This window comes from Drosophila mauritiana, chromosome 2L (genome assembly GCF_004382145.1).
Source record: "Drosophila mauritiana strain mau12 chromosome 2L, ASM438214v1, whole genome shotgun sequence".
NCBI classification, from domain to species: domain Eukaryota; kingdom Metazoa; phylum Arthropoda; class Insecta; order Diptera; family Drosophilidae; genus Drosophila; species Drosophila mauritiana.
Genome location: NC_046667.1, coordinates 19,888,505 through 19,913,281, shown reverse-complemented (window position 1 = coordinate 19,913,281; position 24,777 = coordinate 19,888,505). Strand labels below are relative to the sequence as shown.

The 24,777-nt window shown below is 45.7% G+C and overlaps 4 protein-coding genes across 4 annotated transcripts; 2 read left to right on the top strand and 2 right to left on the bottom strand.

The window, feature by feature from the left end:
* The first annotated feature begins 1,874 nt into the window (after positions 1–1,874).
* Positions 1,875–3,610, top strand: LOC117150571 (lysosomal Pro-X carboxypeptidase). Its single transcript, XM_033317523.1, has one exon. It carries the CDS (start codon positions 1,954–1,956, stop codon positions 3,379–3,381), a length of 1,428 nt encoding a protein of 475 aa, XP_033173414.1. The 5' UTR covers positions 1,875–1,953; the 3' UTR covers positions 3,382–3,610.
* Positions 3,611–3,685: 75 nt separating this feature from the next.
* On the bottom strand, positions 3,686–5,910 carry LOC117150570 (cell division cycle protein 23 homolog). The gene is made up of 3 exons (XM_033317522.1): positions 4,938–5,910; positions 4,278–4,879; positions 3,686–4,217 (listed from the first exon to the last, which is right to left on the bottom strand). Exons 1-3 carry the CDS (start codon positions 5,908–5,910, stop codon positions 3,753–3,755), a joined length of 2,040 nt encoding a protein of 679 aa, XP_033173413.1. The 3' UTR covers positions 3,686–3,752.
* Positions 5,911–6,241: 331 nt separating this feature from the next.
* LOC117150572 (group XV phospholipase A2-like) lies at positions 6,242–8,282 on the top strand. The gene is made up of 4 exons (XM_033317524.1): positions 6,242–6,840; positions 6,908–7,279; positions 7,342–7,864; positions 7,929–8,282. The coding sequence occupies exons 1-4, from the start codon at positions 6,693–6,695 to the stop codon at positions 8,149–8,151; spliced, it is 1,266 nt and encodes a 421-aa protein (XP_033173415.1). The 5' UTR covers positions 6,242–6,692; the 3' UTR covers positions 8,152–8,282.
* Positions 8,283–12,630: 4,348 nt separating this feature from the next.
* LOC117150569 lies at positions 12,631–23,732 on the bottom strand. The gene is given in 4 exon segments (XM_033317520.1): positions 12,631–14,426; positions 14,855–14,936; positions 14,990–15,044; positions 23,482–23,732. Coding segments are annotated over 4 exon segments (2,130 nt in total). The 5' UTR covers positions 23,711–23,732; the 3' UTR covers positions 12,631–12,662.
* Positions 23,733–24,777: the final 1,045 nt, after the last annotated feature.

Genomic DNA, 24,777 nt, shown 5'->3' with positions numbered 1-24,777 from the left:
TCCGCTGGGCCCGTTTTGACAGCTGCGCACGGACCACCCACGGGTTTCGCCCACGCGAAATTCAATTTTCCGCCGTTTTTATGATAATTTATAGGGCTTATTAATTTATGTGCAAAACTCGCGGGACCGAATGAATTGATTTGTGTCCGCGCATAAATGTGCCATTTCGCATTAGGCACATTTACCCAATTCATTACACTAAATTGTCACAGTATTTTCTAAGATAAGTAATTTGCATTGCATGTGAGCCGATCGGAGAAACTGAACTGAAGCACTGAGACTCGAGTGGCAAAGCCAGCGAGGCAACCTCTTACCATATGCCAATTATGTTGCCCCAATATTATGCCTTTGGATACACTTGAGTAGCTCCCCCTGCAAAAATGCCTATCTAAAGACATGATTTACTATGTATGTGGGATTGATCGGGCGGAACGACACGGAATTGTTATGATAGATGCCAACGTTTAACTTAAACACAAAATGTTGTTGAGCATTATTTCAAATTATTTTAACTGTGTTATATTTAGTAGTAAGAAGGGAACTTTAATTTTTCTAGTGCGTATATTTACACCATTTCGACACAGGAAGGACACATAAATTTTACATGTGCCTATGTATGTTACATTATCGGTATTTTACGCTCAATCCCGTTCATGTGACTTTAACGCCATCTGGCGTTTGTTGCCAAAATCAGTTCAGAAGTAGGAATTTTGTTTCAAAAAATGTGTTTGCGCTTTTAAGTAATTAAATGTTAAACGGAAAATAGAAAACAATTTATTAATATATTGATCTGTTGCTCATATGTGTTTGTCTGAGATGAGTCACAAACAAAATCATATAAGTTATCAAGGCAAAGGTATAGGATAACCAAATAGAGATTAGAAAGGGATTTCAGGGTCGCGGTAGCAAAATGAATTGAAAATCTTTTACGGCTATGCTTCATATGCCTAAGGCTATTCTATTCCAGATAGAAATAAATTCAAAGATTCGATAAAAAGGTAGTCCGCTAAATAACTAAACCTTAGTGTTATATAATTCAGCAACAGAGACAGGAACTTTATATTATACTGTTCAAAGATTGCAAAATATTGCAAAGCTTATGTAGCACCCTGGGTGCTCATCGGTGTTTACTTTTGAGAAGAAAAGTGTCCTTGAAGACATCATTAGAGCACTATTGGAAGCAAGATTATCAACTAGACACTGACAAGCATTCAAATACATAATATTCCTATTACATTAGGACGACCCGATTGGCAGAAGGACATGTTCTTAAATGAACGTTTTAAATGATGTTTTTAGTCCAAAAGAAATCAAGGAGACATATTATTAAAAAATAAAAAAACTAAACATAATCTTCACAATTTTGGGTTTTTAATATGACTATTAAGGATTACTATTCCTTATAAAGTTTTATTACATTATTATAAATATTATTTTCAATAGTATTCCTAACTACTAACACACTGTTTTTAAATGTTTGGCGGAAACGAACTCAAATCAAATCAAAATAGTGGGAAATGACAAGTGCGTGCCTAAAATTATCGATAGCTAAGTGCAGTGTTGGTAAGTACCTGATTTGAAGAAGCTTACTGGGCATCGGTTTGTGTTTTTTTAAATTTTTGGCGATTAAAAAGAAAGTTTTAAGTATAAGACATTTTTAAGATGATTCAGCCCATTAAGACAAAATAATGTTTGTTTTCTAACAAGATAAGATGAGTCCAAATCCCCAGTAATTAATTCTGCATTGCCCTTTTCAAATTAGTGGTAAATGTAAAATGCGTAGCTTTGTTAACCGTATGTATCCGATTTAGAAATGCAAGTGAACTTTTCTTTTTTGAGTGCTTTAGAACCGCTCCAAAAAATACCTCTCGCGATCTGGTAACACTGCACAAAGTGTAATATAAAGCCCGGCTTGCAGATAACGAACTGAAAATTGTGCATAGCAGAGGTCATATGATTCTGCGCGATATGGGAGAAGCCACAGTGAGAGCTGCGCTGTCAGCGGTTTTGGGAATCCTGCTGATCGCGGGCTGCGATTGCAGCCAGCGTTTCAAGTACGAGATCAAGGAGTTCCAGGTGCCGCTGGACCACTTCAGCTTCCTGATCAACGCCACCTTCAACATCCGGTATCTGTACAACGACTCATTCGTGGACAAGAGCAATGCCCGCACCCCGATCTTCTTCTACACGGGCAACGAGGGGGACATCGAACTCTTCGCCCAGAATACCGGATTCCTGTGGGAGCAGGCGGAACGGCAGCGGGCTCTGGTGATCTTTGCGGAGCATCGTTACTATGGAAAGTCACTGCCCTTCGGGAGCTCCACGTTCAACACCAGCCTGCCGGAGCACTTGGCCTACTTCACAGTGGAGCAGACGCTCGAGGACTACGCCATGCTGATCACGTTCCTGCGGAACGAGCGCCAGATGCCCGTGGTGGCCTTCGGGGGCTCCTATGGCGGAATGCTGGCCGCCTGGTTCCGGATGAAGTATCCGCACTTGGTCACCGGAGCCCTGGCAGCCTCGGCGCCCGTTCTGCAGTTCCCCGGGATAACCGACTGCGACATCTTCTACAGGATTGTGACATCGGTGTTCCAGAATGCCTACAACGAAAACTGCACCTTGAACATTGCCAAGTCGTGGAAACTCTTCGAGACTCTGGGGGCGAGCGAGGCCGGCAAGAAGCAGATATCGGATGCATTCCACCTATGCAATGCCCTGAAGACCGACGACGACCTGAAGAAGTTCCTGGACTACGTGGAGGAGGTGTACAGCAATCTCGCCATGGTCAACTACCCGTACAACAGCAGTTTCCTGGCCCCATTACCTGCCTATCCCGTGAGGCAGGTGTGCTACTACCTGAAGGAGCTGCACTCCACCGACGCCGATTTGCTGCACGCCATGTCCAGTGCCCTGGCTGTCTACACCAACTACACACAGTCCGCCAAGTGCCTGGATATATCCGTCAACTCCAACGCCGATGACTCCGGTTGGAATATCCAGAGCTGCAACCAGATGGTGATGCCCATCTGCTCCAATGGCTCCGAAACCATGTTCCGCACGTCCAGCTGGAACTTCAAGGATTACGCGGAAAAGTGCTACAAGAACTACCGCCTCACCCCCAAGCCATACGACATCATTCTGCGCTATGGCGGCAGGAACCTGGAGGCCGCGACCAACATAATCTTCAGCAACGGTCTTCTGGATCCCTGGAGCGGTGGCGGTGTGCTTCAGGCTCCCAACGACAAGGTCTTCGTCATCATCCTGCCCGAGGGAGCTCATCACCTGGACCTGCGCCACAGCGATCCGGCCGATCCACCTTCTGTGCGCGATGCCCGCGATAAGGAAGCAGCCATCATAGCACGATGGATCCAAGATTTCTGAAGCCATATTACTTTTATCCATACTCAATAGGTCCCCTATGGGATTCATATTATATAACAGCCGCCCAAGGCCACATTAATCAAATATTTGGGATTGCGATTACACATTTTTAAACCAACGAACAAATTATGAAACACTCAGTTTACAAGCACAAAAATTATGAGCCATACTAAAGTTTTTTGAATTGAAGATCCTGTTTCCACATTCGATTAATATGGAGTATTTGGTAGATTTTTGAAATATATTTTCATTAACTATGATGGAGAAGGGTTTTGACCTGGTAAGGGTGAATAGGACTAGTTCATTATTTACTTGGATTGCCAATATAATTCATAAAAACAAATAGAAATTTATACAATTGGAACATTTGACTAATCGATGGATACGCTGGATATTTCCATGGAGCTGTTATCATCCGAGGGCGCTTGCTCGGGCGGATTCGAAGTGCCACCGGATGTGCCAGGCGCTTCCTCGGTGGACATTGTGACAGCAGTTGCCGATGGCGTGGTGGTGGTGGTGCTGCTGGCAGGCGCGGTTAAGCTAGTCCTGCTCGCCTGGGATCGACGCATGCCCTGAATCAGATTTCGGTCCGGACGCAAGCTGATCAAGGAGCTACTCGAGGCACTCTCCGTAGCCGCGGTGGTCGTGGAGGTAGTCGTGGTGGCTATGGACGTGATGGGAACTCGGACTCGCACGTCCTGCATCTCCCACTCCATCTCGTCCTCGGAACTGGTGTCTGCATTCGCCACGGCCGAGGTAGTTTTTACCTTCTTCTGTCCCTCAGCATTGCGCTTCCAGTCAATTGTCTTCAGCAGCGCCTTTGCCTCCATTTTGCGCTAAAAAGATTGAGTGTTCTCGTTAAATTCATTACTGGTTTCCTAAGACAATGCACCCACATCCTCCGAGTCCAGGCATTTGTAAGCGTAATAGGCGGCTCGTTCGTACTCGCTCTTCTTCTCGTAATAATTGGCCAGCGTGATGAAACCTTGGTAGAGACTCTGCTTATCGGTGGCCGCCCGCTCATCCTCGCAGTACATGATGTAGCAATGGACCGCCGTCTCGTGGTCGCCGAGCTTCTCGTGCAGATTGGCCAGTTTGTACATCGCTATGCCCTCTATGTCACCCACATCGATGGCCTTCCAGTAGCACTTCACAGCATTTTCGCACTTGTCCAGCTTCTCGTACGTCTCGCCCAAGGCAACCAGCATGCGAGAGTCGTAGGGACGCAGTTGGTGGGCGATTTTGAAGTAGTACAGGCTGTAGTAGTGCATTTTGATGATCTCGTAGGCCTGGCCCAGTCCATACCAGGCGCGGTAGTCCCGCTTGTTGACCTCCACTGCCTTTCGGTAGCTTTGTATGGCTGCATTTGTGTTTTTCAGCTCCATGAACTCGTGTCCCATCAAGGTCCAGGCCGCCAGATACTTCGGATTCAGTTTCAGGGCGCGTTGAAAGTAGGAAATGGCCACCTGGTGATCACAGCGGATACTGTAGTAGTTGCCTGATGGAAGAGCGTGCATTATGGTAAGCTATAACATTAGAGCAAAGCAGAGCCTAACCTATTACACAACACGTCTCCGGACGGTACTTGTTGATGCTGACAGCCTTGTGGGCCAACTGTGCCATTTCCGTTTTCATCTCCTTGACGAACAGCAGATTGGAATAGGTGTCCACATTGTCCAGGCGGTAGGGATCGCTCTCGAGCAGCGCTTGGTACAGCTCAATCGCCTTGTCCACATCCCGCTTATTGTGATAGACCAGAGCCATCTGGGCAATTAAATAGATGCTCTTGCTGAAACCCGACGCCTGCAGGTCCTCGTAGATCTTCAGGCCGTCGTCGTTGAGGTACAGCTCCAGGTAAGTGTGCGCCATGAAGAAGTGCCGCATCCAGTGACCACCCAGCTGCAGGCTTAGCAGTTTCTTCTTCTCCATGATGAGGGGCGAGAGCTCCAGATAGGCGCTCCACAGCATGGGCACCAGTCTGATGGCCTGGACCAGCATTTGCTCGGCGGCCTGGTTGAGATTCAGTGCTTTCAGGACTACTCCGTACAAGTATATGCCGTAGCCATCGAGCCGACTCTTGCCGTACTCCATGCGCAATGTGGCCAGCAGGTCGGCGAGATCGCGCATCTGATTCGGCTCGTGCAGATTCGCCTGGTCGGTGGTCGAGTCCAGTCGCCGCTTTTCCCTGGCCATGTAGCTGGAATAGAAGTGCAGGAAGCGCGGCACACTGGACTCGCAGTTCCTGACCGCATGCGCCGCCCTGTCGTACTCCCTCACGTCGTAGTAGCTCTTGGCCAGGAAGTAGTCGCTGTACTCCTCCGGCGCAATCCCCTCCAGCTGGCACTCGCTGAATGTGCGATCCTCATCTGGCGCCTCATTGTCTATGTGCACATCGGCCAGTCCGTGGTGCATCTCCGCCAGCCACTTGGTGCTGTGCAGGAGGCCCCGCTTGGAGCACTCGATGATTCCGCGGCGCAGCTCCCGCTTCACATCCGGCAGCAGCACGCTGAAGAACTTCTGCATCGCCATTGTTCCGAATTTGTTTGGAAATGCTATGAAAACAATTTTATTTGCCGGCGCGCTTCGCCTAGTGGTGTGCTAACTAAACTATCGGACATTGATATTCGTGTGTATCGATATGTGCGTGGGGGTGTTCCCTAGGTGACCAGTCACTAGATAGATAGCTAGTGGGTAAGTAAATGAACTCTGATTGGGCTACAAATAGAACCTCCTTGGCAAATGATTAAATTATTTCTATTGTTGTGCGAATATGTACCTTCGTCGATTATTTTGTATAATATGAGTCACATTATGAAAACCGTTACCGGTTCACAAAGATACCAGTGTGTGTGCAGACACCTGGTCACACCTGGAAGGATGGTGTACGAAGAGGGGAGAGAAAAACGCTGACCATAACAAACTGCGCAACAACAACAACAGTACAGATTAGGCAGAAAACAACAAATTTGCAAAGCCAACGCTTTTGTTTAAACAATAACAACCACTTGTGACGTCGTTTTGCGAAGGGGAAGTGCGACCGCCGAAGTTCCGCTTACATACATACGCACACACACAGCATGCACACATAGTTTAAAGGTCAAATCTCAGCTGACTGAAAGTGCGCAGACCACAAGGGCTCCATATAAATGCATTACAATTACCATAAAAGAAAGCTCGACAGGCTGATTCACTTGTTTATGCGCAGGAGGCCTTTATCTGGCGTCAATTGAGTGGCGCGATCCGATAACCTGCGAGCTGTATACTCCAAGAAGTCAGTCGCCACTCCTGCTTTGTTTACAACGCAACGCACAATGAGGCTCAAATCGGGATTGCTTTCGGTGCTCCTGCTGACCACCTTCTTGGCCCTGGGCGAGTGCTTTTGGCCATTTAGCAAATGGCATGGAACAAATGATAATCCTTCTACGCCCCCCGAACCCAAGCTGTCGCCAGTGATATTCGGTAAGTACGATGAGCAGCATTATCTTTCAAGGGCATCCATCTTCAGAGTATCCCTATTGTATTGTAGTACCCGGCGACGGAGGCTCCCAAATGGATGCTCGGCTAAATAAGCCCAACTCTCCCTACTTAATTTGCCAAAAGACCCACGACTGGTACAACCTGTGGCTGGACCTGGAGCAGTTGGTCATCCCCATGGTCTACTGTTGGATAGACAATGTCAAGCTGTACTACGACAAGGTCACGAGGACCACACACAACACTCCTGGTGTGGAGACGAGGATACCCGGCTGGGGCAATCCCGAGGTGGTCGAGTGGATCGACCCCACCAAGAACAGCGCCGGAGCCTACTTCAAGGATATAGCCAATGAGCTGGTGAAACTTGGATATATTCGCAGACAAAACATCCACGGAGCACCCTATGACTTCCGCAAAGCGCCAAGTGAGCTTAGCTTCCCCGAATGGCTGACGAACTACTTTCACATCTTACTCCTCCCATTCCAGATGAGAACCAACAGTTCTTCATCGATCTCAAGCAGCTGGTGGAGGACTCCTATGAGGCCAACAATCAGTCGGCTGTGACCTTCATCTCGCACAGCATGGGCAGTCTCATGACCCTGGTCTTCTTGCAGGAGCAAACCCTCCAATGGAAGGCGAAATACGTGAAGCGCATGATCAGCCTGGCGGGAGTTTGGGCTGGGAGTTTTAAGGCTGTGAAGGTGTTTGCCATGGGCGATGATCTCGACTCGTTCGCCCTGAGTGCCAAGATCCTCAAGGCGGAACAGATAACACACCCATCCACGGCCTGGTTGCTGCCCTCGCCACTGTTTTGGAAGCCATCCGAGGTTCTGGCCATGACCCCAAGCAGAAACTATACGATGGCACAGCTGGAAGAGTTCTTCAAAGACCTCGACTACATGACGGGCTGGGAAATGCGCAAGGACACGATTCGGTACAACCGAAACTTCAATCCACCGAATGTGGAACTGCACTGTCTCTATGGCGATGGCATCGACACGGTCGAGAGGTAAGTTGAGCCACAGATGCAGCGAAAGGGAATCTAATCAATCCACCTTTTGCCCACACAACAGACTGCAGTACAAGAAATCGGACATTAGTGGGGAAACGCCCAAGTTGATAATGGGTCTCGGCGACGGCACTGTCAACCAGCGTTCTCTGCGAGCCTGCAAGTATTGGGCGGGCTACTCCAATGCGCCTATAAACACGCTGGCCCTCCAGAACGTGGACCACATGCACATCCTGTCCAATCCGGACGTCCTCAAATATATCCGCACTGTCATGCAGCAGCCGTAATGTCAATTGTAGCGCCTAAATATTCGAAGAGCTTCGTGGTGCTCAAAATCTAAATCTAAAGCTAATGACAATGCCAATTTTATTGTTAAATAAATGTAACTCGTTAAGTAGCACAAGCGTGAAGAACAAGACGTTCGTTTGCATTTTCTTTAATTTCTCTTTATTGTTATCTTATTGATTTATGCTTATAAGATGAGATATCGAATCACGTGTGTCAATGTCAATGTCAATGCTTTTATTACTCAATAGTGTTTCATTTTCCTCTTGGGTTTTATTCGCTTTTATTGTTTTCCATTCTCCGTTTTGCTCTTTCATTTCCATTTAATAAATTGTTTATATGTATTTTACAAAGCGTTTACTTAGATGTATTCCATTTTAATTTTACCGAATAATTTGTTAATTATTGCACTAATATTTAATTTCATTCCCTTCACTTCACTTCCGCCCGCCCGCCTCCATTTTGCTAATTTATTGTAGTTGACATTGTTCATTACTCTTGCTATAATTTTCCATTTAAAGTATGCTCTCGCTTATGTACTCCGATATCTGGATAGATATAGATAGAAAAGAGTTTCGGTTGCATAGGATAGAACTAAAAACTAAAAGGACTCGAATGATCTCAGTGTGGCGCTTTTGCCTTTCGATAAAATCAAGAAATACATATATGTATATTTACAAATTTTAGTTCTTTGCTCATACAAAAATCGCTGTCGCTGGCTAAGATTGTGGACATTTCCGCTAGAGATCCTCGCTGGCTGCGGGTCGTGGATTCGGTTCTTGGCCCTTTTGGGCTTACAAAGCATAGTTAATTCGTAATTCGTTTATGTGAGCGATTTGTGCGCGGGTGTGGTTTATTTACTCGTCTGCTAAATATATACATAAATGTTTATATATTTAGTATATATTTGATTTCATGTTGCTGTGTGAGTGTGTATGGGTGTGTGTGTGTGAGTGTGTTGAGAATTGGACTTAAAAACGATTTTTCTGCTTTAGTCAGTATTTGATTTTTTTTTCCACTTGTCAGCTTTTTCGGGGGCTGTCCTCCACCCCCCGTTCAACAAAATTTGTGCTGTCGTTCCATAGTTGCAGTTAGGGTTTTACACATGTGTATAATGTACGGATACTATATCTGTATATAACTATAATATGACCTTTATCTCCTGACCCAAATCAAAGTGATTCCGAAATCGCCACGTCCGTGTTTCAAAGAGCATTACGTTTAGTATAAAAAATCATTTTATCGAAAGTATAAAAATCGTATTTAGCCATAGTGTCTCCTCTAGATCTGTCCCTATTTTTGGTTTCATTGCACATCTCGTCCTCGTTATTAAATCTTGGTTTTGTATCTTAACTTTTCGTTTCGTTTCTTTTTTTGGTTTCTTAGCAAAAGCGGGTGTATCTTCTTCAAGCAGGTATTCGAATGTTACTTGGCAGGATTATTATTTTCCATAGTATATATATATATATATTCTTGTTAAATAGTTTATAAAAGCTTAGTGTGTCGAGTGTGTGTGTGTGTGGTGTTAGTCTACTTGTCTTAAGTGGATCTCGGGTGTTCCAGGTCTGTTTGTTTGTTTGTTTGGTTTTTAATTAGTTGCCTCTGGATTGGTTTGCAGCTAAAATGCTCTGTTATTGTATTATCTGATGCAATATATAGAACTCACATTAGGCGACATTGACGACTTAGCGGACTAGTTAATTAATTACTGGCTGCTCAATAGGTATCTACAATGGAATCCGTACGTTACCAATGGGAATGATATCAAAATGAGTATTGTAAATACATAGCTTGTTGTTGCTGCAACAAGTACGTTCACTTGGTTTCCTTTCCGGTAATTAAATTAATTAAAGCTTTTTCGTGTGTGATTACTCGTGTGGGCAATGCATACATATATCATACATATGTACTCGTTTATCCGCACATCTTCCTCATAATTGTCTGAATCGAAAACAATCGACGAACCAAGAGACTGGAAATGAAGTCCTATTTACAATTGAATATTTTCTACTTACTCGCTTAGTTACACTTAGTAATTTCATTTCAATCTGATCGGATCGCCTTGAGTTCCTATCTCATCTGGGCTCCTTCGGTTCGTTTAACTAGGCGCTCCTACGATTTATCAATGTCTCGTTAATACAATTACACAATTGAATTGCCACGGATATTCATTCAGTATTGCTAATAACAGTTCCCTCCTCTGCATCGTATCGGATCGGATCGGATCGGTTGGGATCTACATAGATACGTAGATGGGTAGATCTCTTATCTGGATGATCCCGATGCCGGAGGGAGCCCTGATTGGTGCTTCGGCTGGCCGAGACTACGATTATTGCATAACAACTGGCCAAATGCTAATCCTGCCTAGAATTCAGCTAGTTCCCTTCGGGCTTGCCCGCTGGCATTTGCGCTACTCGTTTGAATTAGATTAAATATCTACGACTAGGTTAAGGTAATAATTCTTTTCTCTGTGGCTCTAATTTATCCAAATCATCATCACATATCAAAAAGTTTACAAAAATTTCACTTTAGCTACGGGTTTGCTCGCCATTTCCCCACCCCCATCCATTTTTGGTTTTTTTTTCTAGCGATTACTTAAATGTTTATTACATTTCGTGCGCTTCGAATAAAACAAACAATACAACAATAGGTAGTTACTCTAACGTTACTTGCTGACCCATTACTCCCACTTCCTCGCCTGATAACAACTTATTTGTTATGTCCTTCTAATGATTAACATAATCAACGTGTTGATATATATATATTTGTTAAATAAATTAGTTCGCTTCGCTCGTGATTTACAGGGATTTGCGTTTCGCTCAGCGCATTATCGACTAACATTGGTTACCATTCTTGGGCTACTTTCGTATTGTGTTTTTAGTTTTTTTTTTCAGTGTAAGAGTGGGCAGGTTAAAGGCATTTGTTTGGTTTTCATTTCGTTTGTCGTGGTGTTTCCCCTTTGGATTGCAGGTTGCTGCTTTCTCGGATCGCAGTTGGAAGAACTCAGCCGAAGATCCTGAGGCCAGAGTGAGTCTCAGTTCCCTTGATCGATTGAGCAGCAGCGGGAATTGGTGAAATAAACTCAGTACTCAGTAGAGGTGTTCCAATGCGCGTACATTGCACATATATGTGTATTTATTTTGCGAAAAACCGAAGCGTGATCTCGAGGCTTATTCAAGGTAGTGATATATTTGATGTATGCTAGTTATGCCAGTTACTTGCATATGCTATCAACACAATTGACGAATCCGAACTGATTTTAGAACTAATATTGCTCTTGGTTGGCTTAGAGTTGAATTGTGTCCTTCCTATTCGGTTGCTCGCATAGCCAGTATCTGTATCTGTATCCGTATCTGTATCTGTATCTCTTGTGCTCTAACAACAACAATTCCTTAGAAGCGTATCTTCCGAAACAATAATCGAGTTAAACGATAGGTCAACAGAATATAGTGTCTAATTGATGTAACAATTGCTTTGTGTCCGTTTCCCCTTCGGTTCCCCAGGCGCTCGCTGATATCTGCCCAAGTTGCCTTGGACTTGGTTAGCCGAGAGAATCGGAATCTAGAGTTTAGAATCTAGAGTCTTCAGACTAGGGCTTAAAACAAAAGTGCCTTCGTCCTCCTGATCGGGCCACCTTCAACGTGATTCCCATAATGCTATTTAATTGTCAACTTACTATACAAGCTCTCGCCTCCCCTCCCCTCCCCTCTCGGCTTTAATCATTTTTAACAATATCTTCGTCCTTCGAATACAACTTTAGGCCTAAGTTGGGTTCAGCTCAGGTAGATGCCCAGCGGAAAACCTGGCTAGCTCAACGGGGAAATGCTGGGATGCCGGGATGCTGGGATGCTGGGAGGGAAAAGCCGGTGAAGTTCAATGGGAACCAGTAGTTGTGGCTATCCTGGTTTTCTGCTGAGCATGTAACAACTCTTAGGTAATTATACAAACTTCCAAATCATTTACTTTGGTGTATTGCAAAAATGTGCGAATGTCTGTGTGTGGCTGGTGTGTGTATAAAAATTGTTTACTAACATTTCTGGTTTACGTTTAAGCATATATAAATTGTACATTATGAACTTCCACCGAATGATAGGGATTCGTTATGATTCATGATTCATGACTCGTGTATCGACTGTCGATCGAAATGGAATCTCTTGTTGATATCGCAAATGAGAACAGCGACCAAAAAATAACAGGGATGCAAGCCGCTCGAGATTATATCATATCATATTTCGTAAGGCTAGTGGTTCGGAAAATGTGAAATTTCTTCTTAGAAACCAGAATTTAGATACAAAAGTTTTAATGCAATTATTTCGAACTTGAAATCATTTGGAAAAACTGTCTTGTGGATATGAATTCCAATCCCCACATGCTTCTGATATCATTCACGTGACCAACTGAACCGAACCATGATTGTGAGTTCCGAACCCATCCCGATTCCCCTTGGCTTGCATCCCTGATCTAAGTTAGCCAGGCACATGTTGGGTCTCCAAGTGGACTGCCACGCCCAGTGTCAGACGTTCTTGGGCGGCTGTGCGGCGGACGAGGAGGCGGAGGAGCTCTTCTGCTGCTGCCTCCTCTCCCGCCAGCGATCGATGGGCGTGTAGCAGCACCGGAAGAAGGGAGGCGCCCTCGTCGCCGAGGAGGAGCTGCTCCCGCTGCAGTTGCTCATCTTGGCCAGCGATTCGACGGTGAGCTCCGTCTGCACCCCACTGGTGGTCAGCCGGGTCTCCGCCTGGTACTCGAATTGGTACCGCGGCGGCGGATGACCAGGGTGACTGGCAACCAGTGGAGGCGGCACGCCCGCCTTGCAGATGACACTGGGCGGCTCCATCTCGTGCAGCTCGAAGCTGTTCGAGCTGCTGTTGGTCGAGGGCCGGAACTCGTGGGAGCTGCTCTCGACCATGGCAGTGCGGTATGTGGCGGCAAAGTAGTTTGTCTCCAGGTAGTGGCAGGACTCGAACAGGTAGTCGTCGAACTGGTGCTGCGGCAGGACCAGCGAACTGTCGCCGGAGGAGGCGAACCGCGGACCCAGTCGATGTGACTGCGTGGATGGCGAGGCCGGCGGTGCTGGCGAGGGCGGCGGCATCATGGTGGCCAACGAACTGGACGCCATCGGCGGCCGCTGACCTCTTTGCTTCATATCAACAATTTCTATTTCTTCTATATCACTAAAACTATTCAACTGTTTCAACAAATAATGCACATCATTTCGTTTCGTTTGATTATCCTCGTCGTGGTGGGGATGATCATCGTGGTCGACGACGTGTGCGTCGTCATGGGGATGCCCCGAATCAAGTTGCTGCTCCGTCGCCGTTGCTGGAGTTCTGGGTGCTTGAAGTGTTAATGGAGTGCTGGCAACGGCGTCCGTTCCACGATCCAATCGGGGGTTCCCCTGGAGGCTGCTGATCTGCTTGGTCGCATCATGTTGCTGCTGGTGCTGTTGCAGCTGCAACTGCTGCTGTTGATGCTGCTGCTGCTGTTGGTTCACCAACTCCGGATAGGCCAGGTTGAAGCGCTGCTGCAGTGTGGCACTGCTCAGCTGGGGCAGTCCGGAGTAGTCTACGGCCACTGGTGGTCGCTCCAAAGTGGAGTCTATGATGCGATTGAATTTAGCTAATGCACTGCTCGCTGCTGATGAACTGGATGTTGTGGTGGTGACCTTAGCATTAAGTTGTTCATTGTTAAGAGGCACTGTTGTGACGGTTTCTAGGTCTAGGTCTAGGTCCTCGTCCTCGTCGACATCCTCGTCCACATCATCGATATCGACGCCATCGCGCAACGTTTCCTGCACATTCAGATTGAGATTGAGGTACAGCTGCTGGCGGAGCAGCAGGCGGCCGGTCTTAGTCTCCACTCCGGGGATATTGGGCGGCGCCAGGGCATCCTGGTGACCACCGCCCAAGCCCCCCCGACCGGCGGCAATCACCGCTGCCGCCCGCTGCTGCGCCAGGTTCGCCTTAGCCAAGTTCTTCTGCAGTATCAGCCGCCTCGACGAAATGATGGCATTATTGTCGCTCCCCCGCGATTACCGGCTGTCGCGGGTGGAGCGAGGCCGCCCCTAACTGGACGTGCTGGCGATCGGCGAGACGGGTGACAGCGGGCTGCGCGCCTGTTCGCGCGGACATCCGGTCAGCGTGATCACCAGCTTCCGGGATCCGGCCTGGTCGCGGTGCTCGCACAGCCAAACGCCCTGCCACGTTCCCAGCGACAGCTTGCCGTCGGTGATCGGGATTGTCAGGGAGCTGCCCAGGAAGCAGGCCTTCACGTGCGCGGGCTGAAAGGATAATGGATTGGTTATTGCCGTACTCAAAGCAAAACAGAGAACAAGGGTCTCGACTATCAGATACGCCCTAATTCACAGCGGCAGCAGATAAACTTTTACCGAGATGGATTGAAACTTATTATCAGTTGCTATCCTATGCAACAAGCAACACAAAGAAAAATTTAAAAATGTACAGAATTTACTGGGAGAGATTACTTTTCTCCAACTATCTAGCCGATATAGCTTCCAGGAACTCAACGTTTATACGGACAGGCATACGGACAAAACTGACTGACAAGGCTAGATTGACGCGATTAGTGATCCTGACCAAGAATAAATTGTTGCTAGCCTATTGGCATTTCTAATTTCAAAATTAAATTGATTTCTAGTGATTAAGGTCTCAGAAGGAGTACTGCTGTGTCCGGCATAGATATACTCACCATATCGTCGGGTCCCTCGCACGAATGCCTGTAGGGCAAACCTTCGGGAACTATTTTATTCAACATCATCTCCATGTCGTCTCTGCAAGACAATAGTTCAGATGGGATGCATCATCGCCATGTTCACTCACTCACCTGACGTCTGGATCCCAGCTTTCGTTTAGCGCTAAACTCGCCGAGGTGTGAAGAACTGAAAGCACAACAAGCGCAGATACAAAGGCAATTAGTTTTCTGTGGGATTAATAATAATCTTTATGATGATTAGCCCCAGTTATTAGACCATCACGACGAGGCGTTGGCTCCTCCGCTCCATGCATTTTCAATTGAGTTGTAACGCCAATTAGTCAAAATGTATAGGCGTCGTGTTTGGGTATGCCACTATGATGGGGCATCATGAATTCATCTGGAGTTATGTGACTAGACATGATATGATGCGGCCAATTTAACCGGGCAGGATTTTCCATCAGCTGGAGTGGAAAAGCCAATGCTTTTGGGAAGCATATTCCCAAGCATATCGCCTAATAGCCACATTTAATATGTCATAATTATATAATAATTAATTAGTTTCTACTCTTTAAATCCTAATAAAATGGCCTAATTATCACCAAAATTAAATTCTTGACATACATCAACGGCAAGCTAAAAAAGATTATACAATCGCAGTTTTTCCACTCCCAAAATAGATTTGTTTTGCCATTTTGAAACGGAATTCGTTGACAAAAATTTATGATAGCACCCGGTACGAAACACGAGCATGTTTGGAGTCGAAAATTGAACAATAATTGCCTGCATTTTCGGCGGCTCGCAATTGGCCAGCTGCCAATGCAATGAAACCCGACTCAAATTGAATATTTAACTCCAAATGAATTTAGTTTCAATAATAGATAGGTGTATGTAAATACAAATAGCCCGGCGACACGAGAAACACTCGCATTTGCACACTAATTGCGTATTCATGAATAAAAGAGAAAGCTGCTGGCAGCTGGAGAAGCCGAGCGAAAATTAGTTTATTATCAAATCCCAGAGATGTAATTTTCCGGCCCCGAGCAGAGACTTACAAAGTGAATATATGTGGATATGGACACACATGTCCAAGTTCCGATTTCGAGGGGGCCATGGCGAGGGATGGGGAAACGCAACACCCAGCCCACTTTCTTTCTAAATAATTTCCGAGGCGATTATGTCATGTTGAACATGTGTAAATGGCATCAGGAATTTAAACATTACCCACAAACAAAATTTCGGACAATGCAAATGAAAATGAAAATGAAACTGAAACCAAACTGACATTTGACGCGGGGAGGGCACAGCAAATTTGCAAATTGATTGCGGGATGGGATTTGATTGGGAATGAGGATGGAAATGGGCCGAGGACGAGGACGAGGACGAGCACGATGGCGATGGCGAGGAGCGAATCTAGACTGCCCCACTTGGTTGGCCTGAAAACATCCATCGATTAGGAGCAGCAGGCATGAAGGAAAAAGTTCACTTATCACCAAGTTGGCCAACCAAGGATGCCAGGATGTCCATGAATCAAGCATGGCAAAAACACATATGCATGTGGAAGAAAATCCTTTCTTAATTAGTATAGTAACTTGATGATTTGGTTTGTTTACTCCTCATATATATATATCTATTAAATATTTATTTGCCACGAGCATTGCTCAGGCTTTTCTCCAAGTGCCCTTAACTTTCGCCGCTTTAAATATGCTAATGGTCCAAGCATAATTGTGAATGTCTGCAATGCAATGCAGCTTTTGAGTGGCATTTGGAGTTCTACCTGTCTCTGTCACCGCCCCGCCAGCCCTCTCTTTCTTTGCCCGCATTCCGTGGACATTTGTGCCGCGTCCCCAGCTCCTTCTACCCGCTCCAGCTCCACCTCAACTGGCGCATCCGCCTGGAATACTCGACTGACACTTTTCCCATTGCGCCAAGCACAGCACATACACCATGCACCATGCACCACACACCCTTTTTTCAATGGAACGCGGGCAGGAGGCGTTAAAAAGGCTCCTCCGGAGCGTTAAGCCGGTGGCCAACCGGAGGACGCCTCTAATATGATTTAGCCATGGGCTTTGTGGTCGCCAACAGGACGAATGGGAGGAGGTGGCTTCCAGGGGTTGGCCTACGACTCCCATTGCCAACGAGCCCAGAGCGCTAATAAACGTTCTGCACTGCAAAAAATGCATCACTTCAAGTTGGAAATGAAAAACTATAAATTTTAAACCAACTAAAAGTGTGGGTCATAGTATGAGTACTTCAATTTGCTAGCTATTCTGTATGTATCAATACATATTTGTTACAATCACTATCATTTCTCTCAGTGCAGCACGCATATTTAAGTAGCAGGTGGCATCGTTTTGGCCGCCTGTTTAGATGTTTAGTTGCCTGTGTGTGTGGCTGAGAGCGGGAGTGGGTGGCATTGGGTGGCTTTTAGTGGGCGGAGCAGTGCCCGTGTCCTGGCCACATGTAGCAGGCGTTTAGGCACTACAAAAGTTGTTAATGTTTTTAAAGAGGCCTTTTTATTATACAAAGTCAAACATTCTGACGGCACACACAAGCTGGGGCACACACCACCACCCCCTCCGCCCAACTGCACACACACACAACCGCAACGGACACACACCAGCGAGGAGTACCCCAGTGTTTAACAATGGACTCAACACAACTCGACTTGCCTCAGCTCAGCTCAGCTGGCTGTGTTCATTCATATATTCATGCAAACACGCACCCACACTCAAACACCCCGCACAGCAGCGGACGACGTCCTGCCCCCACTGAGGATAATCAAAAAGGTCCTAGAAGACTACAGGCTGCGAGAAGCGTTTCGCTGGTAACTTCAGGAGGATACATTTGCTGGGATTGGAGACCATACTTGGACGGATTCAACATATACTAGAGGTCCATGTGGTTATATCATATTTAAGGGAGTTCTTCATACATTTCACACTTGTACTGGCTAGATCTTTAAAAGAGAAAAAGCTACTTTGGAAAGCTATTGAATTTGAAGAATTGAAGAATTTGCCAACAGAAGACCAATCTTCAATGGAACGTTTATAGAATTCCGATAGAGGGCGCCATTATTAAGATATCCGGTCTGAATTTTAAAGTTTTTATTTCAGTTTTCAAGTGATTAAAAATACAATTAAGCAAAAATATAAACATTTTGAAATATGAATGCAAAACACTCCTACATATGTAATTATGTACATAATTATATGTAATTATAATTCTCCCATTATAGTATTAAATAAATAAATACATTTTTAAGTTTTATAAATTATCGTTTAGAAAGAAAGGTGGAAAAAGGAAATTCCTGTCGTCTTCTGGTATTGTGGCCTTAAAACCCATAAAAAGATTGATGTCGATATCTTTCAAGCTGGCTGAGTTAACAGTTTTAGCCAACAAAAGTGGTAATCAGTCCCATAGTGCACAGTACGCCTTCGAATATCACGTGATGGTTGGGTATGTGTATTACATAATGTAATGCTGAAGGAAATGCCTAAATTCATCAACCTTCTTTTCCATAGCCGTTGAGTTTTGCGCTTATCCCGAGACTCCAAGCCAAAAATCAACGATCACTGAGAGAAATCGGGGCTGCTTTCAATGCCAGGTGCTGGAGAACCGGAAAGAAACCGAGTGAAACTAGTTCAAGCACATAGCGATACGATTGGAAAAATGGGAAAAGCGGGCCACAGGAGCACCGGCAGGGAAAACCTTTGGCGTGCTCGTTTTGCATAAATAATATTGATTTATTGGGTAGCGCAGCATTTTGCGGTTCATAAGCGGGCAATTTTAATGCCAAAGGAGCCGAAATGGTGGAATAACGGAATAAGAATAAAGAATAAGCGGAAGCCCAAAGTATGACACACACATGGCACGATTTGTTTTCCTTTCCACTTTTCCCATTTTCGCCGTTTTCCACGTTTTGTTTTTCCTCGTTCGCAGTTTCCCTGTCGTCACGAAAGCGCAAAGAGAAATGACCGAGCACGCCCACACAGAAACATATCCCCCATGCTGGAGGCTCCCAAAACTCCCAGCTCCAACTCCGAGTGCCCCACCCCAAGTGGTTTCGCTTTCGCTGGCTGTTGATTTATTTGGTGTTGCTCCCCCGCAAAGGACACTCCGACGAGTCCTTTCCCTCGTGTCGTGTTCCTGCAGCTCTTTCGGTTGGCTGAAAAATATGCTCGGGTTATAAATTGAAGTTGAGCCATTTATATGATCCTGCGATTATGCAGCAAATTGCTATAGAGTGTCCTTCTCCTCCTTCCCCCACTGAAATCGACTAGTCCTGCGGCTCCACCAAGTCGTCCATGGATGGAATCATCGTAAAGATCTTTAAGTTCACGCTTAATGGGCGTGCTCCGTAAAATACAAATGTTTCTCTTGTTTTAAGGAATTTGGAATTTAAGGGATTTCTTCATTAAACTGAAAAACAGAAGGATCTGCAAGACTTATCCAGTTAAATAGGTGCCGAAATTGGCCCTTAACCTTATCTATTTTGTATTGTATCACCGTGGACTTCCTGCGAATCCAGTCCAGTCCGTAAGTGTGGGATCGGGCGAACCCCAAACAAATCATCAACTGCCCCTAGGCAATTAGCTTGCCCCAGGCCAGAAGTATAAATACACATACCGCCATGGTGACTCCGAGGTCTCCTCCACATTGGGGTTACGGTAGCCCCATTGGGGCACTCTGCGGTCAGTGGGGTTCGGTTCTATAAGCGGACGACCTTCCTTTCCTGCCGCACATATGAATATTAATAAAAAGGGAAACGGGAAAAGGAACCAGGCTACGGAGGGGAAATATTTGCCCGGCTCAGGTGGAAAAGTCGGTGCCCGGGTGGATATATCATTTTTAGCGTTTCCCTGCATTCCATTACTCTTTGTTGTGTTTAACAAGTTACCTTTACATTTGGCTTACACTTTTGTGTATTTGTGATTTGTGTGTCATCTTGTCTGTTGTTTGTGCTTTTCCCCATAGAAACAACGGGGGGTGGGGCGGCGGGAAATGGGGGCTATTGAGGTCAATAGTAAAAGACAACAACATATGGCAAGGTTGCTTTGAAATTATTTTCCCTTTTTTTACCTCGAAATTAACTTTTTTGCTGCCTTCCTTGGGACCGAAAAGCTGAAGAGAAGAGGAGCTGCCTCCCTTTTGCTTGCATTTTCCTACTCTTTTGCATTAAATCGGTGCGCAGAGGGGGGAGGGGAGGGGTTCTCGGGCTTCCCTCAGTAAAGTGTGTCTAATTAGGAAGTCCTTTTAAGAAAATCAATAAACATGTCTTGACCTCAATTAGATTCCGCTTACAGTTCACAAAACAATACACGTACAGTGAGCACCCCAGACAACAAACACGCACACAGCATGGGCGGCGAGGGGGGTTGGCTGGGGAAGGGGCAAGGGGATAGGGGCAGGGACACACGTGCTTCTGATTTGGAAAAAGAAATATAAAAAAGGAGAGAGCACGAGCGAGCGAGAGCGAAGGTTCGTAATAATAAAGGCCTGCCTGCAATGTGCTGGCTAAGACGATTTGTGTGAGCCACACTGAAAGAAATTGTTGCAGCTGATACACAATAGTTTTAATCCTCTGGCTTTAAAACAAGCATTACTATTTAAATATAATTTTTACAAACAATCTATTTGGCTAAGTAATCGCAAGTAGACAAACATTTAGTGATTCGTCGAAACCGTAACAGTTGACCTTATCTTAATATACAAATAAACAAATCCTTAAAACATCCATACTGCATCCACTTTTAGAAAATATATAAAGTAATAAATTATAAATGCCTACAACAGTCAAAAACAGTCTTTCATGCCAAAAGATGTAGAAGAGGAAGTGCTCAAATAGAGATGTTTGAATCTGTCAATTAATTTTAAAACCCCCGATAGGTGGAGCTCCCAGCGTTTATAAGGACATGCAGACGGACAAACGGACAACAGACGGAAATGGTCAGTTCTACTCGGCTAGTGATCCTGATCAAGGACGTATATGCGTTACATTTACCTCTAACACACTATTCAACGAATTTAGCATACCCTTTTACTCTACGAGTATTTAGCATAGCATTTTATACAAAACATAATAAGGCATCATATCTAACTCTTTGAAATTGAAGAAAAAATATTTCTACCCGTGCACAGGCATGGAACTGGAGGCTGGCATTGAGGTAGCAAATCGCAGTGAGGAGGGGCTAAAAAAGTTTGCCTCGAGCACTCACACGCCATAGCCACAGACCATGACATGCAGACATGAGCGACGACTGCGACTAAGACGACGATTGCTTTTCACTTTAGTCAGGCCAACTCCCGGCTAAAACCCTCTCCTCTTCCCCTCGCAGCCAGCGCTTTATGATACGATTTTATTTATTTGCCCAGGCCAAAACGAGACGGCCAGAGAGAGAGGGAGACAGAAAGCCACAGGATGGAGGAACGGAGCGCGTCCTGGCATTGTAATGCGAACTGTCAACAAGAAGCTGCCTCCAAGGCAGCCAACTACGGAGGTTGTTTCTCTGTTTGCACTGCCTGCTCATCGTCTTAGTGCTATACTGGCGTACACTGTGCGAAAAACAATTCAAATGTATTTGAACTTTTTAGAACCCCAAAAATTTTGAAAAGGTTATTGATAATGTGGTCAAAAGGAAGATATTTTGTATACCCCAAGAACCCTTTAGAAGAAACTGCTTGAAATAAGAACTGGACAAAAAGGGTATTATCGAGTGCCTCGACTACCAGATACCCGCTACTCAGCTAAAGGGCGAAGGGGATGGAGATATGCAAGCAGAAAAGCGGATACGATGCCTATATAGTAGATTATGTGGAAGAAAGCGCTTTCGAACCAATAAAACATATATTTCGATTCGATCTGGCCTTGTCCGTTTGTCCTTATGAACATCGAAATCTGGAGAACTATAAAAGCTTGAAAGTTCAGGTTTAAGAATGGCTATTTTAGAGACAATACTAAGAAATTTGTCCAACACTGAGTACATAATAGTCGAGCAAATCGGCTTTATCGTTCCATGTTGTTTTTAATAATTCGATCAACACCAAGCTGATTTAAGTTGTGGCCAACATGATTTTGGCATTCGGTTTGGTAAAATTAATTTCAGTTTAAAACTGAAGCAGTGCTAATGTGAAAGCTTTTGAAGTTAATGGGAGTTTAATTAGGCGTTGCGATGATTTTAAACACACCTGGGTTGCGTAGGAGTCACCGTGCTTACTCCAAACTTTCTAACTCAGATGGTATTCGAGATTTCGACATTCAAACAGATACGAATATATATATCTAATCGGGTCGGCTGCGTTATCTTCCACCTGTTTTATACATTTCAGCTCTGAGATACCCCTCTATTTCACTAGTAATACTATTTCGCAAGTCATTATGTACGATAATTTCAAAGCATGCATAGTTATTTCCAGTGTATTTGCTGTCCGCAGAGGATGAAGGCGGGGATTCCATGCGAGAATTAGTGTGCGAAGAGCAGCCACGGCCGCGCAGGAAAAGAAATACTTTGCAGAACTGCAATCCGGAGATTATTGCGAGTGCATTCCGAGGAGTGGAATATAAAACTTGAACAGGGACTCAAATCGCTTGGCGTCTGATGTGTGAAGACATCCTGCCGAGCGAGATATTGCACTTGAGGTCCGAGGCTTAAAGATGCCGTTGATTTACGGACATCGCAATCGCACTTTTAATCATTGTTTTAGGACAAACATCTCAATTGATTCCTTTATAACTAATTTCTTCTACAAGACATTTCAGAATTAAAATTTATTCAAGCACATTAAATTGGCAAGTCCTCCTGGATGTGGGTCATAGGCAGAGCCACACGTTTTGGTCACCCAAAAGTCGGACTATATTCGAATGTCAATCGCAATTTTCGGGATTCCAGCGAAGGACACAAAGCAGTGACCGGGCCAAGTCAGTCAGTTTATCTGGGTAGTTTAACCCAGTTACTGACTAGTACAAATTAGCAGGAGCAGCCGCCCATTCAAATGCTGCCATCCTGCAAGTTTCGGCATCTCCTCTGCCGAATCCAACGACAATTTGTGCTGATTTGGTATGCAAGTTCTACATTTCGCTATTTGTCAAACTGAACTTTCAGCTAAATGCAAACGCCTTGGCCATAGCCAGATTCCCCCCGAGAAATACAATCCGCACAAGAAAATGTAATGTCAGGAAACTTTTCCATTGCCAGAGTCGGAAAACCCTTATGGGTGGGTGGCTTTTTCTGCGGGATTAAAGTACCATACTCCCTCCAACTCTGCTTCCTAGTTGTGAATCACTTTTCGAAGTGTATGAATCGAATATAAGGAATAAGATGGATGCGATGGAAATGAGGGGGTGGCTAAAAATATTGAAGAGCGCTTTTCCAGCTGCCACCCCACGATTAACTGACATTTGAGCCTTGGATTCCGGATAATCACTTGGGAGGGCCGCCAGAAAGGTGCCAGGATGTGCTAAATGGCCAAAGAGGAACCCTATCAGCGAAAACTTGGTAACCGATATGATTTTGGATGGAATTTTGGGGCAGTGCCCCAAATATAATTAGCTCAAACATTTCGAAAGCAATGAGGTAATAGAACTTAAGATCAGGTTATTAATTTTCATTAATGTTACTCACTTTGCATGTGACACAATCCCACTGAGAAGTGCGCCAGCTCCGGCATCTGTCGGAGTATCTCCTCGGTGACCAGGTGGACGCCGCGGTGCTGCGGCCTCAGGTTGATCTTGCGCTGAAACCAGGCGGAGCCGATCTGCAGCCCCACGATCGCATTGCCATCCGCTCCGGCACCGGCGACAGCGCCACCTCCACCACGTCCGCCGCCACCGCGATGGTTGGCAGAGGCCATGGTGCTGTTGGAGCTGCTGCTCCGGATGTTGCTGTTCCGGCTGACGCTCTGCTTGACCCCGCCTCCACCGCTGCCGCCGCCGCCGCCTCCTCCTCCGCTGGCGCTGCCAGCTCCACCGCTGCCACTGGTCGCTTTCGTTGTGCCGGCGTGTGGATTACTGCTGCTACTGCGACGTCGCTGGCCGCTTCGTCCGCCGCTCCTTTGGTGGCCTGGAGCAGTTCCTGATACCGCGCCCGCTCCCGCTCCCGATCCTTGTCCCGATCCCGATCCTGCAGCGGCGGCAGCAGCAGCAGCGGCGGCGGCGGCTGTGGACGTCGATGGTTTTGTGGACGACGTTGTGGCTTCTCCGCTACCCGGACGCACTCACAGGCTCACGCTCACGCACACGCAGACGCACACTTGGCACACTTAAAGCACTGAGCCCACTGGCAGGATTCAAGGACTCGAGGACGAGCGCTCGACTCCCACAAGTTGTTGACTTTTGCACTGGTTTTCACTCCGGATTGGATTTCACTTTTGGCCTTTCGACCTTTTTTCCGGCTTAATTTATTCTGTTATTGCCACTTGTATACGTTATCAGCAACTGCAAAAGAAAAGAGAGAGACATAGAGAACTATTGGTTAGATATTGTACTGTGGTATTGGTCAGGTATCAGATAATACTTATACTAAGTAATGAAGCTATTTTAAGTACAGAAAAGGGATGAGAAATCAAAATAAATTAATCGTGGACAAGTTCTATTAATCATAAGTGGTAAGCATCCAAGCGTTAATGAGCAACTAAATGGAAGTGGTCTTTACTGACCAGTCAGCCCCAAGTGCGATCTCTCCCTAAACAACCTTTTATGGCTCCACAGACCCTGACTAGCTCACATAAATCAAATATTAGTGTTTGGGCGGCTGCTGCAGTTTGGCTGTGTGGAATCATCCCATCCTATAGTAGGTAGTTGCCACTGGGGGCACTGAAAACCCAGAGTACGAGCACTGGAGCGCCCACAATCAACAAGTTTTTAATTGCCAAGTGCAAACAGCAAACAAGATTGTTATGGTTATCAATGAGCCAGAGGT

Bases quoted from the DNA above. Each gene is read 5' to 3' on its own strand.
- LOC117150572 (XM_033317524.1), top strand. From the start codon at position 6,693: ATGAGGCTCAAATCGGGATTGCTTTCGGTGCTCCTGCTGACCACCTTC. The intron at 6,841-6,907 runs GTAAGTACGATG...ATTGTATTGTAG, and splicing joins GCTGTCGCCAGTGATATTCG to TACCCGGCGACGGAGGCTCC. The intron at 7,865-7,928 runs GTAAGTTGAGCC...CCCACACAACAG, and splicing joins GGCATCGACACGGTCGAGAG to ACTGCAGTACAAGAAATCGG.
- LOC117150570 (XM_033317522.1), bottom strand. From the start codon at position 5,910: ATGGCGATGCAGAAGTTCTTCAGCGTGCTGCTGCCGGATGTGAAGCGG. The intron at 4,880-4,937 runs GTTAGGCTCTGC...CTCTTCCATCAG, and splicing joins GGAGACGTGTTGTGTAATAG to GCAACTACTACAGTATCCGC. The intron at 4,218-4,277 runs GTGGGTGCATTG...CAATCTTTTTAG, and splicing joins AATGCCTGGACTCGGAGGAT to CGCAAAATGGAGGCAAAGGC.
- LOC117150571 (XM_033317523.1), top strand. From the start codon at position 1,954: ATGATTCTGCGCGATATGGGAGAAGCCACAGTGAGAGCTGCGCTGTCA.